Source organism: Tetrao urogallus, assembly GCF_951394365.1.
Source record: "Tetrao urogallus genome assembly, chromosome: 1".
Lineage (NCBI taxonomy): Eukaryota > Metazoa > Chordata > Aves > Galliformes > Phasianidae > Tetrao > Tetrao urogallus.
This window is the reverse complement of record NC_136813.1, coordinates 169,383,787-169,402,555: the sequence shown is the minus strand read 5'-3', so window position 1 is coordinate 169,402,555 and position 18,769 is coordinate 169,383,787. Positions and strand designations below refer to the sequence as shown.

Genomic DNA, 18,769 nt, shown 5'->3' with positions numbered 1-18,769 from the left:
TTGTTTTGTACTCCTGTGCTATGATGGCATAATGATTTGTTCCATTATATCAATATGTGTGCTGAAGCTCTCAGGTATTATATTCTAGAGAAGGTTTTTTTTAAGGGGTTTGAAAATATTCATTAGACCTTTCAACAAATAGGCAGACATAAATTGAGAAAGATTGTAATAGTGAAGATCTAAAATAATCATCCCTTTGAATTTTTGCCCTAAAAGTAGGTTCATTGCTACCATTCTGTTTGCTTTTCCTCTAGTAAATCCTGCCTTAGCTTTCTAAAAGGAGCAGGCTAAGCTGAGAGAGATGGTGCCTCTCCCATTCCTCTTATCACCACTCTCTTTATTTCTGTAGTACCTGTCAACAAAAAGGCTTAATGCATGAGCACTTGTTCTGATTTATTATAGGGTTGTTTGTTAGTGGGACACAGTGTCCTTCAAGCTTTTTTTTCTTCTAAGGCATATTGTGATGAAGTATTTTCTCCTTTTATTTTTCCCACAGAAACAGTACAAATTTATGCACTGCAGAAATGTTAGATTAGAAAAAAAATATGGCACCCATTAAAGCTCTAAAAAAAAAAAATAATGACACCCACAAAGTCTAACATCCCATTCTGGATAATAAAATACATTGATAAAGTAGTATTAATATATCCAGTACTTACCAAAATAAGTCCCGAGATTAATGAGGAAGTGCCCGTCAGGGCAACATAGAACTTGGGGGTTAACGTGTTCAAAAACATACTCACTGAAAAAGAAGAAGAGAGGAAACCATGAGTACAAGAGCAGGACATGCTCTCCTGTTGTGTCTCCTCTTCCTCCCAGCTGTTCTCCCACTCCAATTAAGTTATGAGTTTAATTCTAACAAAAAGGTTTAAAGAACATCCTGTTTCATCTGCCCAACGCAGCAAAGCTGAACATTAGACTGCCACATGCCGAGTTTTTTTTTCACAGCAGAGTCAATCAGAAGGCAGTGTGAAACAGTTGCACACACAGATGGGTCTTTGCCATCCCTGTCAGCGTTCCACTGCCACTGACTGCAGGATTCCTCACGATGCATGGAAGAGATCCATGCCAGGGTTGGCGTCAGTGTGCTGCCTTCAACCTTGTTTCAACACCCTGCATGATCCTGGTGAAACCACCAAGACATTTTTTAAAACCTCTTACTTTTCAGTGCCTCCATTTGCTTTCATTATCTTGCTTGGAAAATAGGAGATAACAGCATTTCCCTAACCCATTCCTCTGTATTAATATTTGTGGACCACTCAAATGGTACAGCAATAGTGCATAAGTGCATAAAACAGGTTATGAAAAGACCTAGCAGATCTTTTGATACAATTATGAAAAAAACCACCAGCACCACCACCAAAACTAACAAACAAAAGCAACCGACAAACAAACCAACCCAGGATAACTATACAGATAATCTGAAATACAAGGCAGAAGCAAAGCCCAATGAGCTGCAAGGAATAACAAATCCATTTGTACGCGTTCCTGGAAATTCAAGCAACTTTTTAAGTCATTTTGGAAGCTGCTGAGAGAATCATCAGGTAGTCTTGCTCAGCCCCTCATGGAAAATCCCGATGGGTTTAAGAAAATAACATAATCTTTTATTAGTTTTAGGATACTCTTACAGAAGCTGCTAGAGAGCATTAGAGTTCTTTTGCTAAATCCCAGATGCATTAAGAAAACTTTTCAACTACCCATCAGTTCATCACTTCCATCTTCTATGAATGAAAGTGCTGTCCATTAAACTACATAGGAGGTTAGAGCATCATCTGTGAAAAACCTCACTTAGTCTTACCCTTAACCAATCCTGAAGTACTTCTCATATACTCCCATGTGTACATTCATATATACATATTTGTACGTGTATGCGTGTGTGTGCAGGCAAAATACCCTTGCATCTGTGACTGAGGAGAGAACAAACAACAGTAAGCAGGTAAGTTTAAAGGCTTCGAGCAGATTACTGAACAGGCATTTAAAAACGATGATGACAGAGTTGGATATGTGGGCGGGAGGCCCCCAGCTCATTCTGTTCCCTTCAGAAGTGACACTTGCTGAAATCAATGAAAACGGAGCCAAAAAATGAGGAGAAGACAGCAACAGCATGATACAAATCATCAAACACACAATTAATTTTCCATGACCAGTAAAATAGAAAATTGTTTTCTAAAAGTGATTGAAACCCTGCAAATCAGCTGCTTTGCCTGGATTTCAGCTATTTACTGGTTTTAGGTGTTTTTTTTTTTTTCCTTTTCCTTGAAGATGCCATAAATTATTAAAATGTATCATGTTGTGCTTCACTGGAATAGCACTAAGCACACAGCAAAGGTCTAGTCTGTGGGTTTTAATTCCATCTAGCTTTTCTCTCACAGATGAGAATGGTGCTACATTGTTGGCTGGAGTAGATCTGCACAACGTTCCCAATCTTAACATGTGCCATGGAGCTATACAGATTTATACTAGCTCTGGCTCAACAGTTGGGATTTTCATACACCTCGTTGCTTTTTTTCCTGTTCCCACTTATTATTTTTTTTTAAGGCCTAATACAAATCGGCTTTGAAATAGCAGTCCCTGCTTATCCCAGTCCCAACATCCATAAAGAAAGAGGAGGAAGAGAAACACCAAAATAGCTTCAGCATCTACAAATGACCCACAAGTCCTTTGGAAGAAACATTGCTCATTCTGGAATGCAAATGTAAAGCAGAGACATAGTCAGTGTCCCCAGGGATATTTCAGACAGCTTCTTCTGCTTAAGTCAAGACATTCCCAGGAGACAGTGCCCTGTGAGGAGCATGGCTGTGCATACCCTGCAGTAATGTGGAGAGCTGAGCAGCAGGAGTCCTCACAGAGGGGATTTCACTTCTGCTCCTATGCCATAGCTCATGGAATACTGGAATATTTCCAGTTAAACTGGAAAGAGTACTTTGGAAGAAATTTGATTTCCAAGAGTATTAAATACAAAACCCTCAAAAATTTACCAAAGCTGTGAAGCCACCTACACCTGTCACGTTACAGAAGATTCCACAAAGGTAGCAATGAATATAGATATTGGATATTTGCTTTAAGTTTCTATCACCTCTTTCACTAAGAAATGTTGCAGAGAGAATAAAATAGCTTAAGCAGTGATAACATACTCACTTATCATTACCAACTGTCATCAATAAAAATCACTTTGAGAAATGCATCCACATTTGGAAAAGCCTTCCCCACAAATTAAACTCCAAGGTGCTCATCAGTAGAGCGAAGTGAGTAGAACGCCGGTAGTTTTTGTCTGTCACCACATCTGCTGCAAGCAATTTATACTGATTTATAGACATCAATCAGATCTGAATGGAGATAGGATTTTATTTATCTTTTGCTTGCACCAGTACTGCTGCTTTACTTTGCTTACTGTACAGGGGCATCCATTCACACTGCTGCAGTTGCTCCCTTTTACAGCTTAATTCTGGGAGCTGGCAAGGTGAGCAGGTGCAAACTGGATGCTCTCAGACTGCACAGACCAGACTCCCTGCTCACCAGACCAGCTCTGTTCATTTGCTACAGTTACACGCAATTACAAGAGCTTCCTATCTTCCCTGTATCTCTAATCCTTTTACTGTTCTTCCCACTGATTAATAAAAGAATCTTCTGTTCCATTACGGAAACTATCAACTTCTGCCAATTATTAACCACCTTCCCCATTCCTCTGTCTCTGTAAATACTATTAACCAAAGCAAACACTTTCTAATATAAAACACATTTCCAAAACAGTAAAACTAAGCACTGGAGGATTTGTGGTCAGACTTTTTTAATGCTGAAGTCAGTGAGAATCTAGTCATCATTTTAATGGAAATATATCAAGTTCTAGTTATTGTAATGTTAATCACCGAAGTAAAAATCAATTCACTTTTCAGGATATCTTATGTGCATCTTTATTAAAAAAAGAGAAAAAGAATATTTTTTCATATACAGTATTCTGACACTGAAGAAATCACTATCTGTGTTAGCTACCTAATTTCTACGTCCCTTCCTGCACCTACATTGGACCCAGACCTCCTCCAATGTGTTGCTGTAAACTGGATATCATCAGATAATGCTAAATGTCCATCTATCTAAATTTGCATAGCAGGTTTTTTTTATCTCTATTTCCCCGTAATGAAATAGCAGGAATGAAGAGCCTGAGCATTTTCTGAGAAGCAAGAGCTGAAATGATGACTGCAGAACAAAGGAGCCAAGGAGAACACCACAGGTGGCTGTCTTTCCTTAGGAATTCGTAACATGCATCCTATGGCCAATTGTTTGTGTCCAGGAAGGGAAGATGGCACACTTACTCAGCATGGATTAACAGCTTTCATCCGTGACTTGGTAGCATCAAAAAGGCATATAACTAATATCCAGAAAGAAAACCTTGCCTATGTTTAACAAACGCCTGATGTGCCTTCACTGTCAACTTGTTTGAATCTATGGTTAAATCCCAATTTCCATTGGCTTTTGATGATGAATGATTTATTTTAGGTGTGTTAGTGGAGATGATGGAATACAGTAGGGCCTGTGTTTCTGTAAAGAAAACCAGCATGACCTATAAACATTGTCTAAACAAACCAAGCATGCCTGCTCATGAGAGGCTCCTGGCCATAAAAATAAGCCCCCTGCCTTTCTTCCCATCTCTTTATTGCTTTCATTTTAATCATGCTTGACTCATTCAGAATAAGGCACTCTTTACATTTCCAGCATTGCCTGCATGACACTGACAAATCATTCCATCCTACTGTATAACATCTAGGGAAGGATTATTATGTCATTGTTAACTGTGCACGCTCACACAGATGAATTTAGACCCAATTCAATTCCTGGCAGGCAGGCTAATAAAGCACTCAAGCAGCAGGCTGTTGAGGCTGATAAAAGAGGAGACTGAAATGTTCTTAAAGCTGATGCCATCTCCTTAGGGGTGGGAGCATTGCAAACTACTGGCTATTCCCAGAAGGACAAAAAATGGCAATGCTGTTACCTACTTCTGTATTTGAGACCAGTTTGTTTGCTCTGAAGAGTGCTAATAAACAATTAATAGCAGTGTTACAGCAAATCATACACACAAACAGCCAAAGCAAAGACTTCATCATTTGTTGTACTTAAGAGGAAAAATCATCACCTAGACAGAATGTTATATTCTGAAAGAGTTAAATAAACACCAATGACTTAGAAGAAATAAGAAGATGCGCTGTAGACTCAGAATTAAAGATCAAGCCGAAAAAAAATCCAAGTATATTGAAATATGCATGAAATCACAGCTCTTTTTGTGCTGGAATCTCCATGCTCTTTGGTGAGACACAGTTTCTCAGTACAGTAGCAACGTTTATGAGCACGAATAATCAGGAGAAACAGAGAAGCTTACAGTCACAGAGCCCTTCTTGTGCACTGCTGTCCTTACGTCATCATGGCTACAATTCCCATGTCACTAAGAAATTTCACTGTCTCCCCCTCCACAGAATTTGCTTAGTATGCAAAACAATGAGAATTCCTAATGCCAGTGCCAGGAGCCCAACCCCTGCAGGATGACAAGCTAAGAAGATGCTGTTGTTGAAGGCCTCGGGCACTTCAGCTCAGCTGCTTTTCACTACAAAAATCCCCTCCAGCTGCCGTTCATGGTGGCCAGCTTATTTCACAGTGGCCCCATGTGGATTAATGGAGTCCCTAGTCCAGAGCTGTCACAGCAGAGCAGAGCTGATCTACCCAAGTGTTAGTAAAGAGTGACATAAAGTTCAGTTATTTTAATGCCTGTATAAAATCCTCCTCTCTGAGTAGGAAACGCTGCATGCTCTGCACTAACTGAACTATTTATACATAACCTTTTTGAAGGCTCAAGCTGAATCTCAGAAGAATTTCGGCAATATGGGAAACCATGCTAAGGTCACGCAGAATTATGCATTCCATACTGTGAAGGCCTCCAGTTCAACACAGCTACAAACCACATCAGATTTAAAGTTAGCATGGGATACTGCCTTAAGAACAAAATTACAAAAACAACCCCTAACCTAAAACCACAGACAAGAAAAACCAAACAAAACCTTTACCATTTATCAGGGTTTTCCCTGGGAAAGCTACAAAGATTGCATTTTTTTTTTCCCCACTTCTTCAGACTGAAGAAAGTGAACATTCGAAAGTTTAAGAATCTGGTGAATTGAGGACTATTTTTACTTGAGTTGTCGTAAATTCTATGCAACTTCCTTCTTTAAGACCTTTTTTGTCAGTCTGTTTTCAAATCTTGACAACTTTTGACACTCAGAAACAGACATGTGGCCATTCCAGGCAGGAACAATCCGTACCTCTGTGCTGTGCACGAGGAAATCCAGATGCCACTCACTCTGTTCAACCACCCACACTTGTCCTAAAGGCATGAGGCTGAACAGGAGTCACATTCAGACATCTGGAGACTCATCTCATGGCCAGTGATCTATTGCTCTGGGAATGCTGGACCACAGCCCAGGTGAGAATAAATGGTGCTTTGCCAAAAGGTATCTATTACTTCAGATAACTAATGGACTCTGAATAGCGTGTAGAAAGAAAGGTAGAAGAGTCAAGAACAGCAAAAGCAAAAAACGCACATGAGAAATTACAGATGTAACACGAGTGTAAACAAAAGCTATTTCTGGTTTGTGATCAGAGGTATCTTTCACTGGAGAGAAACCACGCTGTCAATGCTAACAGCTTTGGTCATTTTGGGAAGCAGTACTGTCAACAAGTTATTCTACAGCATTAAATATACCCAGAGCCTTGTCACAAGCTTGCTGTCACCATTCATGTATCTTCCCAGAATTTCCTACTCCCATGGAGGAGCGGCAGCAATCGCTGCTCGGCCACAGCCCAGAGCCCAGCACATCACAGTACATCAGTGCCACAGGGTGCATCAGTGCTTCAGCAGCTGCTAATAATAGCTGATGCACTTTCCCCCAGGCTACGCACAGATACAGGACCCAATATACCGACCCCCCAAAACCATTCTCTGGTATGAATTTAAATACTAAAATCAACGTAGGATAGGCAGGCTCCATCAGAGTACTTTGCTGTTCCATTTGTCTAAGACCATGACCTTTTTACCTTTGGGAAGAACAAAGTAAAAAGAAAAAAAGATCAACTTTCCTTCACAGAAGCAGCCACTGTCATGCAAAGTAGCTGCTACATTTGCTTTCCCTGCCAAAGGATGGGGGACATTTCCTCCTGCATTCACAATGCAGTGGTGACATGAGGTAATTACACAGCTCCTGTTAATTGTAGAGCACGGTGACTGAATACCAAGATTTGCTAATTATTGGCAGCAAAAAAACTCTGTTTAAAAAAAGTGCCACCACCAATCAACCCCAGCATTTACATTTAAGTAAAAGAAAAATGAGGGAGAAAACATTTCCTGGGACCTTACAGCCCTCATCTGCCAGGGATTAAACTGTGCCATGCATTTCTTTATGGCCAGCACAGTGCCCTGCTGCTAAAAGCAAGCTGCTGCTACTAATAATGCAGGAATGGGGGGGAAGAACCGGACCAATTAAGAATGAAACACGAAGGATGAAGAATGATATGTTGTGCAAAAGTACTGATATTTGGATTTTTAGAGATGTGTGCATGTAACATCTGGTTGTTCATCGGTTCTTAGCTAAATTCTCTTGCAACATTTTCAACCTTTATTCTCCTAAAATTAGTTTGCTTGTCAGCTGATCTGAAACACTGCCAACGCCTCCCCTGCATATTTTAACATTTCAAAAAGCATAAGAGTCCTGGTCCTAATTGCTATGTAAGTGATGTACTGCATGTGGAAGAATGCTCTCAGATTTGTGAAGGGGTATTTCCTTCACCACGCAATGTTATATGGCGTCTTTGGCTCTGCACACCTCCATGGGCAGCTCGTGGTGTTCCACTCCAACCACAAAGTATTCAAACAAATTCACATTGTACTTCAAAATTTCTCTAGACATCAACTACCACTGGTATAACAGAAATGATATGGTTATATCCAGTTTTTGTTTGTGAAGTCAGACTTACCTGTTTACCTTAACTGTCCCTCCTTCTGAGGCGTTACACAGATCTATGTTCTTTAGCCTCTCAAAGCTGTATTAAAACAAAAGCCAATTAACTAAACCTCATTAACTGGAGTCACTTAAGACAATTAATGGATTAGCACAGTTCTCTCACAGCCTAAGTTTTGTCCTCTCCTGTAGCAACGCCCAGGGAAGAACCAGCTGCCTTGGCTCTTTGCTTTTGGTTCATTAGCTGCCTAAGAACACCCTTAACTAAAAGTTTGCCACAGTGACTAATTTAAAGGCTGTAGATAACAAAGGCTAATCCACTCTGGAGAGACAAATCGTGCCAAGAGTTTTCACAACCAGCTACTGGCCTTCCACAAAAGCCAAAATAACCCCTGGCTTCCTATTATTCAGGGACTCTCAGAGTAGGTGTTCCCATGCTAAAAGGAGAGGCACGTGAACAGAACACCTGCTGCCCTGCAGCCTCCTTTTGTGCCGGGCAGAATTCTATATGAGCACTAACCCTACAGACACAGCAGTGTGCATCTTCCACCCTGACTTGTGTGTTGCATCCATATGCACACAAAGATGAGGATCATCATCTTTTATGCATTAAAACACTGTCTCAGAAAAGAAAAAAAAAATAATCAGAAAGTATGGTTGTAAAGTACATGTAATGAATCTTTCAGACAGGTTTTTTCATTGTTTGTTTGTTTTAAATTCTGGAGAAATGTTCTGTTCCTGACATCTCTATCCTGACCTTGACAGCTTCCATATATAACACATCTATTTTAAGAGTCTCTAAGATTCCGATCTCTTTGCACATAAGAAGTAGCAAGGTGCTTCTTGGAACAGAGGTAACTGGAAAACAATGTTGTAATTAGAGGCAGTAACCTCATGAAAATTCCCCAGAGATCCACAACAGCTAATATTTTGTCACTGAAAACTGATCTTCGCTTCCTACTTACAAAATCAATAGGGCATTCGTACCATTTGTCTCTAACCTAGCTATTTTAAATTTCCACATGCAGCAGGGATTTGTTTCCAATAACTGATGGCATGGGTAGTGTAGCACAAAAAGAAAATTTTCAAGCAAGTGTGATTCATTATGGTTCTGTATTTAATAATCAATTTTCCCTTTCAGAGCGCTCTTCAAGCTGAGTGACTCACATAACACTCATACCAAACGGAAGAGAAGACAAGTTCAGTAGACAATTTGGAGCTCTTTGCCTCACTTTTGGGGATTTTCACAAAAAGCACAGCACCAAGTTTGACAAGTGCAGTATGATTTCCATTGTCTAGCAGTCTCCTGGGACACCCAAAACTTATTAAAATATAAAAGGCTCTGGCAACTCTGTAGATAAAACTGAAATCTGCATTCAGGTCCCAGGTGATGCGGAGACCAACTTTGGTGGTGAATTTTATATAATAAAAATTTTCGACAGAATGATCTCCAGAGAAACAACTTCCACACAAAACCACAGGAAATGGATGGTGAGGGCTCACATGGGCTGCAGGGAAGCAGAGTGCTAAGTTAGACCTTTAAAACACTATCAGCTGGTGGCCAGGAGATCCTCTGTCCCTGCAGACAGCAAGTCTTTCTCAAATGCTGCTTCCTCCAGAGGTCTGGGACATCAGACAGAACTGGTCTGGCCATGGTTTTAAAGCTTGCTTCATTTTCTGAGAGACAAATAAAACAGTACTTAGATTATGTCATTAGCATGAACAATAAAGATGTGACTTGATTTAGCCTTTGATGAAATCCCAGGAGTAAAGGCAGCTCAATACACCCACAGTTTTTCTTACTGAATATCTGATGGTTTTAATTCCAGAAAGGAGCTGTGGATGACTTGGCTAAAAATAACTGTCAAACTGTGTTCCACACAATAGTGTCTTCTTTTCCTTTCTTCTCATTAGAAGCATGAGATCTGCTCAGAGGTGGGCCTCTTCCCACACACGGAGGGGACACAGCAGGAGCAAAGGCTGCTCAAGCACCCTGCAGGCACTGGGCATGCATCAGGAGTCCAGCACACTGATCCCAGCCCTCCACTGATCCACAGCTTCTTCCTCCAATTTCATTTCCTGTTATGTTGGTGTGGAGACAGAAGTGAAAAAGGCACGACTGAATTAGCTCAACAAGGTGTGTTTGATAAATGAGATGTTTGATAAATGAGAAATAAGACCAGCACAGGGCTTCCTATACGCTGTGTTCTCAGCTCCGCAGTTGTCCCATTCAGATGCTGCACTGGCTCTAAATTGCAAATTCAAAGCCTATGTGAAACATTCAACAGTGTCTGGAAGCTCCCACGTTTAGCTACAGCCTGCAACCTGTGAAAACAAATATATTCACCTGTCTGAATTCCCCTGAAGATATCAAGCAGGTGAAGAATGCATCCTCACATATTTTAGAAAATAACTCCGGAAATATTTGGCATGTCATGCCACATCAAACTGCAAGTAACAGCAGATGCCAAGATGCAGAAAGCAGATGAAGCCAAAAGAAGTAGTTTTCTTCATGCTTAGCAGGCTATTTTCTGTTTAGATGCTTTGCTGAAGGGAGAGCACACCTGCATGGTTAGCCATCAATGTTATCTTTTGCTGTGCACACTGGGTCTCATGATGCAGGTCAGGAATTCCCGTGGCTCTGACATGAGTTATGGGAACTCCAAGTTCCTCAAAAATCAGGTCAAGACAGCTCAAATTGAATGCCTGCAACCAGAGAATGGTTTTGGTTGGGCAGGCAGTGAGTCAGAAAGGTGAGAGCTGCTGCGGGATCTCAGCCTGGGGCCTGAGCACAGAGCGAGAGCCCACTGCCTGCCCCCATCTCCAAGCATGGCTGAAGGCTGTGTAACCTGTGACCAATGTGCTCAGTGACCTGGGAAGGCCATGCACAAAAACAGGCAGTGAAAAATGGCTTGGTTTCGTCACAACCACTTTGCTTCTCTTCTGTTCTTATTAGTTCATGTAGGACTAGTAACCATGGCCACATTAATCCTCAGACACAGGTGGTTAATTGTGATAATCACTGTATTGGGACTTTTTTCAGCTCTTCTTTAATTTAATATACAAGGATCAGCTTTGAACAATTGTCTTTGAAGATAAAACTTGCAATGTCTCTTCCTAATGCAGTAGTAGAAGTTTCTGGAGCTCCCTTTTTCTTGGAGTGGGGAGACTCCAGCAAAAAGATTCAGCAACTGGGGGACTTCCACTCCCTGATTTTCTCTACATGTGTGTCTGGGAACCATTTCCATCTGGCACTGGAGGGTGGGCAATAGGAAAGTGGTCTCTGAGTGTGCAGATCTTGCAACTGATTCCCCTCTGAATGCACACGTCCAAATGAGCAATGGGTTCATCAGAAAAACCCAGAAGAAAGCACTGAGAATGGCAGAATACCAAAATCAGTACAGTAATACATCCAAAGTAATGTATCCTATAGAATACTCAAAGAGGGAACAAAAATTATTGTGGCAGAGTCCTTAACTTAATGCTTTCCAAAATGCCACTTGGCACAAAAGCAGAGTAAGTCTGTTTAAGTGCTTGGAGTTGGGACACTCAAAAACCCCTTACTGCTCACTGTTCAAAGAACAAAAATACCACCAAGGGAACGGCCACTGACTTTCTGACTGGAAGTGCCCATTAGAGAGATGAACACTGGAATATGTATGATAACAGAACAAGACAGAATTTGCAATAAAGTTTAGGTTCTGCCTCCATATTCACAACTGACTTGTTTGTGAATCTCTGAATGCAGTGTTTTGGGGCTCAGTTTCCATGCAAGTGCCTTGGAAAAGGACTTCAGTAACATTTTGTGTGCTGAATCAGAAGTTCTCTTTTGCTGTTTTCCCTGTTGCTTCCAAGGAGTAGCTTCCTAAAATGCTGGTAAAGTAAATCACTCAGACCTTCTCCGAATCAAGAAGGCATTACAGAAGATTACATTCAAAGAAAGGTATTTCATTTAGTGCTTTCCAGCAGAGCTGATCTTGGTCCACTTGTCTCAGAACAGCACGGTAGTCAGCACTACAGTAGTCAATGAGGCAGACTTGCCAGCTAGCATTATATATAGGGGATGAATGATGAAGTAAAGCTCCAGAGAGGTATAAAAACAAAAAAATAACATAGCTTTGCAGCCTTAAAAACTCCCCTGAGCAGAAAAAGTGAATGCTACAGATAGCTTACTATGTTGGCTTTGGATCTCCCACAAAATGGTTACCATCTATTTTCTTTATTACTTTTTTAAAAAGAAAATAGTTTATCCTAAGTTCCAGCCACATTCTTAAGGAATGGATTCTTGAAGAGCTCCTTCTTTATGTTATGCAATCAATATTTTACTTAATACCAAAGAGTTATTACTGAGCAAAGATCCCATCTGAAACTCAGGAAGAAACGTCATCAGCCCAGGAAGGCAGGGAGAACCACCTGAGCATGTTAAGACATTGTTGCCTGAAGGAAACAGGTAGGGGAGACAAGAGGAAAGAGCGATGCCTGAACACAGCTCAGCAAAGCCACGCACTGAGGTAGTGCCGGCAGCAGAAGCCAGAAGTGAGAGATGCCAATAGGTCTGTGAGCCTGAGATGGCATCAAGAGATGCTACATTTTAGAGCTGTATTAAAAATGTATTTTGCTGATATGCAATGGGGAAAGATTTGTTGATTTCTGCATGAATACACCAGTAAAAGTGTATACAAAAGTATAACGCAAGAAAAAACCTGCTTTTCGAAACTCACTTTTTTTCCCCCATTAAGGCCAATGCCCTGAGGATGTTTAATTTTGGGATGAAAAAAATAAATTCCTTTTTTTTTTTTTTTTAAATTATCTGGGAATTATAAACACGGTTTTGTGGGGAAATGCACCTCTCGGGGTGGGAATCTTATAACATGTTTTTAGACTTCTGCAGAGCGGTGCCTTCCCTTCAAGGGAATGGTTTTAAACTGTTTTCCAAGTTAATTCAATACTGTCACACAGGTAGATCTTCATAAATTAGTTTGTTTCAAACATGAGGATTATTCCAATGGTTTCATTAGGGTTCTCAGTATGCTGCTCTTACTGGTTTAAAAAAAAATAGTATTTCTAGTATTTTTAACATTGCACTTTGTGGAGAGAAATGGATGCAGCGAGGCAAAGCAAAAAGGGAAGGCAACAGGACACTGTCTAGAAGTACAGCACACTCGCTGCACTGTCTGCCTGTTCTGCTGCTGTCAGTGCTGTCAGAGAATGCCAGTGCGTGGGCACACATCAGATCTGAAATGCCACGGAACAAGCACACAGCAGATGGCTTCCACATACCGACGAGTTTGGAAACGCAGGTGAATAACCCAGAGAAAGTTGTTCTGGGTAAGCATTGCTGAGGCAAAGCTACAGGTAAACAGGCAGCACAGAAACGTGAACGAGCAATGGCAGCAGGCCCTGCTGAGCTGCAGGCACCTGGCCCAGAGCAGCTGGGGCAAGGCCTCCTCACTGGGCTGCCATGGGGAGCGACCACTCTGATTCCATGTGCCGTGCTTCATTCATGAGGAGCATCACTATTTCTTCTCAAGTCTGGGCCACGAAACTGAACGAGCAAGAAAAAAAGAAGAAAACTGATAAACAAAACAAGCCTGGATTCTTCAGTAGCAGCCTCTGCTGTCTCCATGTAGACATAGCTTCTTCCCCAGTTTTGCCCTGAGCAGACAGATGCTTTTCCACCACTGCTGTGCTCCCTTTCTTCAAAATGTTTATCTCCAAGACCCTTCATGCAGCTGACAGGGAAAGCACAGAGGCTTTGCTTGCAGATGGGCTAAATAAGATTTCTTGCTGCAGGCCAGCATTTGCATGTTCTGAAGTGCTCTCAAGCGACCCAGGGTAGCTCAGGCAGCAGTACAGATGCCGAGGACTGAACTGTGGTGATGTGTGAGCTGACTCCTCAGCACACAACTCCAGCTCAAAAAGCCACTCTCATATTCTTCCACACTGCCCAGCTTCAAAGCTTCTTGACTCCATTTCTGCAGCATACGCCAATTTGATTGCCTCTATGGCAGCTCCTTCCTCTTCTTTGAGCTTTAGGTTATCCATCTTGGCTGCCATCTGGCCCAATTTAATTTCCACTTGCAATGTCATTTAAAAAAAACAGGCAGATATACTTTCCTATCCCATCAGCATGCACTGAAATGGTCTCAGACTGGAGTAGGATCTGGAAATGCAAAACATCTGCCTATGCCGTTTCTGCCAGGACAGGTAGCAGCACCTGTTTCTGCAGAGTTCAGCCACTTATCCTTATGCAGCTGCATCAGAAGGTGAACAGTGATGGGCCAAATGCATATCTAATGCCAGTGGGCATAAACTCCAGTCAAAGTCCCTGATGACATCGAACAGTTTATTTTTCTCAGTAAATCCTTTTGAAAGCTTTTCCTAAAATCAAATTTCCCCACAGTTCAATCAAAAAGTTGGGAAACGCATTACAAGAAAGCAGCTGATGAGCAGACAGATTGGACACAGAAAGAAGCGTGAACAAGAAATACCATGGCTTACTTTATTTAAGGGATGAATTAAATAGTTCCTCTGACCTTGAAGGAAAATAATCTTGTTCAAGAAATGGAATTTGTTTCACTGCAACAGCTCAATCGCATGAATAGAATCCACCATCAGTTTCTGCAATGCTGGGTGCTATGCCAGTGCTATCTGCCCAGCCTAGAGAAGGACTGAACAGTCCAATCAGACAAGAGCCATTAGGCAGGGCTGATTCACCCAAAATCCAGCAAGAAGTATAGCGTGGGGCACCCTGTCTTGTGGCTGGCTTGTGGTGCCATGACCCCCAAACCACACTGGACACAGCACCAGAGCCCTGTCCAAACACAGGCATTCCCTCTTTCACCATATATTTTAAAAGGTTTTCTTCTTCAAAAAGATGAACTGAGATGGGGTTAAAAACAGGTCAGTGCTGAAGGTCTAACTCTGCTCCCTTGCATTTCAACCAGCACACAACACCTTTCATCCAGGGGATGGTTGGAGATGAAGGTGGTCTGCGCTGGGATGGCAGAGGCAAAATTCAATGCTTTGTTTCAAGTTATACATTACACCTGATGCACCGTACCTAACTCTTATCTGACTATGATTCAAGGAGTAAAACAGTACGGCTTGATTCTTGATCTACTTAATATGACAAAATAACTGTTGGAATATACTTCAGAAAAAGAAAAAATAAAAGTCACTTCTATTTGTTATTCTTCCTTCAGCTCTCCTTCCCCTTTTCCCCATTTCTGTCTTTCATACTGAGCCTCAGACTCAAGACAGCTTCCTCACTAAATTTTGCTTAAGATGGACTCCAAGGGGAGGATTTTCAACCGCATGATTTAGCTTCCCACCTGTAATTAATCATAAGAGCAGCTAAGCAGCTACACTTTGGTGTGCAGCACCAAGTGCTTACCCACACTATTATTTAAGCTGGGAGTTTTCATTACGTTTTCTTTGTTTGACCCAGCTCAGGAGCTGCTCCAACACTATTTGCTCCAGTAGCAACATTTTCAGGACAATTCTGTGCCCAGCCATACAGACATGTTATTTTGTGCAGATGCTCAACTGCTTTTAGCCTTTTTCTGAATCACAAAGATGGGATCATCCATCACCCTGTTTCAAGGTAAAGGGATTCTGGTCAATCTAAAATCATTTCTTAACAATTTTTTTTCTCTCCTGGTGATCAGTTTAAGATTGCATCGAGAACAACTGATGCTAAATGACAAAGACAATTGATTTTACTGATGATGCCATTTTTTCCCCCAGTCTGTTTGCCTTGCATCTCTTCTGGATCAATATTATCAGCCAGATAATTTCTGTTTCAGTCTTTCATACGAAAAAAAAAAAAATCTTCTGACAAACTACTGTTATTAATTTCCACCTACATATGTATTTTTTTCAATTTGTAAAGTATAACATTGTGAAAACCTCTAGCAAATGAAGAAAATCGTCATTTTGATGAGGGCTCTATAAAATGTTAATAAATACCTTTTGCACTTAACATCTTTTGCCTCAATTTGGCACAATACAAAGAGAAATTATGACTTCCTAATTCTGAAAAAATAGCTTAATGTTATGTCCATGCTCAAATGGATGTGATCAGTCAGTTCAATACAGGTGCGAATGAGAGATGAAACCTGAAATCCTGCTACTCCTTTCTCTGAGCTTATCTACATGTCCTATTTCAACATCTGAAGTCTGGTCTGAAGCCCAGAAAGTGTGATTTACCGCAGCTGGTGCAATGTAACACAATGTTGGTGTATAAATATAAAATATAAAAAACGAATAGAAGAATACTTTCTGGATAGCTAATGAAAATGACTTCACTACTGAAGCTGTATGTGCAGAAACATGTACCTGGCAAGGCAGCCCAGGGCTCCTGGGAATTATCAGAGCACTTCAGTTGCTGCTGTCACTTTGTGTAACCATCCCTCCACGATAACAAAGTCTTCCAAACCTCACCTCATTTCTGTCTCCAGGCCATCAGACCACAAATGTTCTGCTACCACAACATGGAAGATACCAAAATCTGATGTCCAAAGGATAAAGAAGATGGAACACGTGACATAACTTCTGCTTCAGAAAGGCCTGCATGCCTCAAAGGTTATTTCTTTTTTCAACCTACGACAGTTGGTCTAAGGAGATTACTCCTATAGAGTTTGCTTGAAAGTTCAGTGTCTTTTCCATGGTAGATATCAAACTACAGAGCGCGCCTCAAATTCACACTTCAAAAGGGGAACTTAAGATACAGAAAAGCAACTGTAAACAGCAAATTAGAATCACAGGGAAAGTCCATTTACCTTCTCTAACAAAACAAACTTCTTCAGCCTACTCTTAACATGGGTCTGAAAAAAAGATGCAGGAAACACCTCAGCCACACAACAAAGAGTGGTACAGAGCACTCTAAAGGACTCTATATAGTTTCAAGAAGTCTTCGAGGTTCTTGAAGATACTCATCTCCATCCACAGCAGAGTTAAAACCCTATTAAACAAATTGAAAGACTGATCCGCTTGAAGACAGTGCTGAAGAAGAATACTGCTTTGGTATTACTTAAGTAGCTCACTTGAAGCTCTCTCCACTGCACAACGTAGGCATGCCCTTCCTACAAAAACCTAAGCTCCATTAATTAAGTGGCAAAACCCCTGCTGACTTGGTTTGTCCTTCAACTTTTACATTAAAGTTATATCTTCAGCTTTTTGGACATACATACACCACTGTTTGCAGAATGCCATAAGCATCTGCTCAAGCTAACAAGCCCTGCATCCAAATCTTAAAAGAACTCTGTTGAAATGTCACATCCATTCTTATTTGAAATGACAAAAACTTCCAGTCTTCATAGGCATAATTAAAATTTGTGTTCCATATATGCTTTCCCCTCTGGAAAAAATTATGATCTATCATTTTAAAGGAATCAAAGCATCTTTCTACAATTGGCGTCTGACAGATTTCATTAAAGTCAGGTTTCTTTTGAAACGTGGTATCTATAATTCTGTTTAATGTAGAGCTCCCTCTGTGCATTTTATATGTGTAGACAGTGAGCATGCATACATTTTCCCTCTAACTTTTTCTGACAGTAAATCTGTTTCTAGTACTAAAGAGCAACATATTGAAGCAGGAAAAGATGACATTAATTTTGTATGTAAATTGAATGTATGCAATACATGACACAATAAATGTCTGTGAATTACATGGATTTTGTATTCCATAGAGTTGATTAATGTTTTTTTGTACTTTATTTATTTTTGTACTGTATTTATTTTTTTGTACTGTATTTTATGGCTTGTTTCACCAGAGCTGTCCAGAGGAGGGCCGGGAAGATTATCAGCAGGCTGGAGCACCTCTCCTGTGAAGAAAGGTTGAGGGAGCTGTGTTTGTTCAGCCTGGAGAAGAGAAGGCTCTAGGGAGACCTCATTGCAGCCTTCCAGTAGTTCAAGAGGGCATATGAACAGGAGGGAGACCAGGTTTTCACATGGGCAGACAGTGATATGGCAAGCGGGAATGCTTCTAAATTAAGAGAGTGAAGATTTAGATTAGATGTAAGAGGGAAATCCTTTATTCAGGGGGCACTGAGGCAGTGGCACAGATGCCCAGAGAAGCCGTGGATACCTCATCCCTGGATGTACTTGAGGCCAGGTTGGATGGGGCTGTGCGCAGCCTGAGCTGGAGGGTGGCAGCCCTGCTCATGGCATGGGGTTGAAACTGGGTGGTGTTTAAGGAACACTCCACTATAAGCCATTCTGAAATTCTATGGCTCCTTAACTCGTAGCTGAAAGGTGCCACACTCTTCAGAGCTCTACCCAGATCTATTCCTTCACCACCATTCAGACTTTCATTTGCACCTAGCCCTGGAACTGCTGGTCTGGCCACAGATGGCCTGGATTCCTCACCACCATGGGGACTGCCAACCTAGGAATGGTGAACTGGGCTTCTTCCCCCCTGCTAGGAAAAGATTCAAGGTGGTGCCCTGTTCAAATTTGCATGTCTTGTTTACAAAATGTACTGCAGTCATTAGGTAACCACAGCTCTACTAATTCCCATATTTGAATGCTCTTTCATTTAGCACTTCCTGCGGTTACTGTAATTACATTTCAGGGCTCATTGGCTGAGAAAGTCAAATGACATGATAAAAAAGGAATAATACTGAAACAAAAGTTCTCATCTCTAAATGTCAAATATACAAGAATGTACCGTAAGTTTTCAACAAATGAGACTGTCATTTTTCATCCTACATAGAGTATTTGTTTTTTCCATTAGATTCCATTAGATTGAGGGAACTGGGCTTGTTTAGCTT

The 18,769-nt window shown here is 41.1% G+C and overlaps 1 protein-coding gene across 1 annotated transcript in view; it reads right to left on the bottom strand.

The window, feature by feature from the left end:
- Positions 1-18,769, bottom strand: part of ST7 (suppression of tumorigenicity 7) — a gene marked incomplete at both ends in the record, with an annotated part of 132,888 nt that overhangs the window by 56,527 nt on the left and 57,592 nt on the right. Inside the window, one exon of the mRNA XM_079534631.1 lies at positions 660-742. Within this exon, the coding sequence (XP_079390757.1) occupies positions 660-742 (83 nt within the window). The remainder of the gene's footprint in view (positions 1-659; positions 743-18,769) is intronic.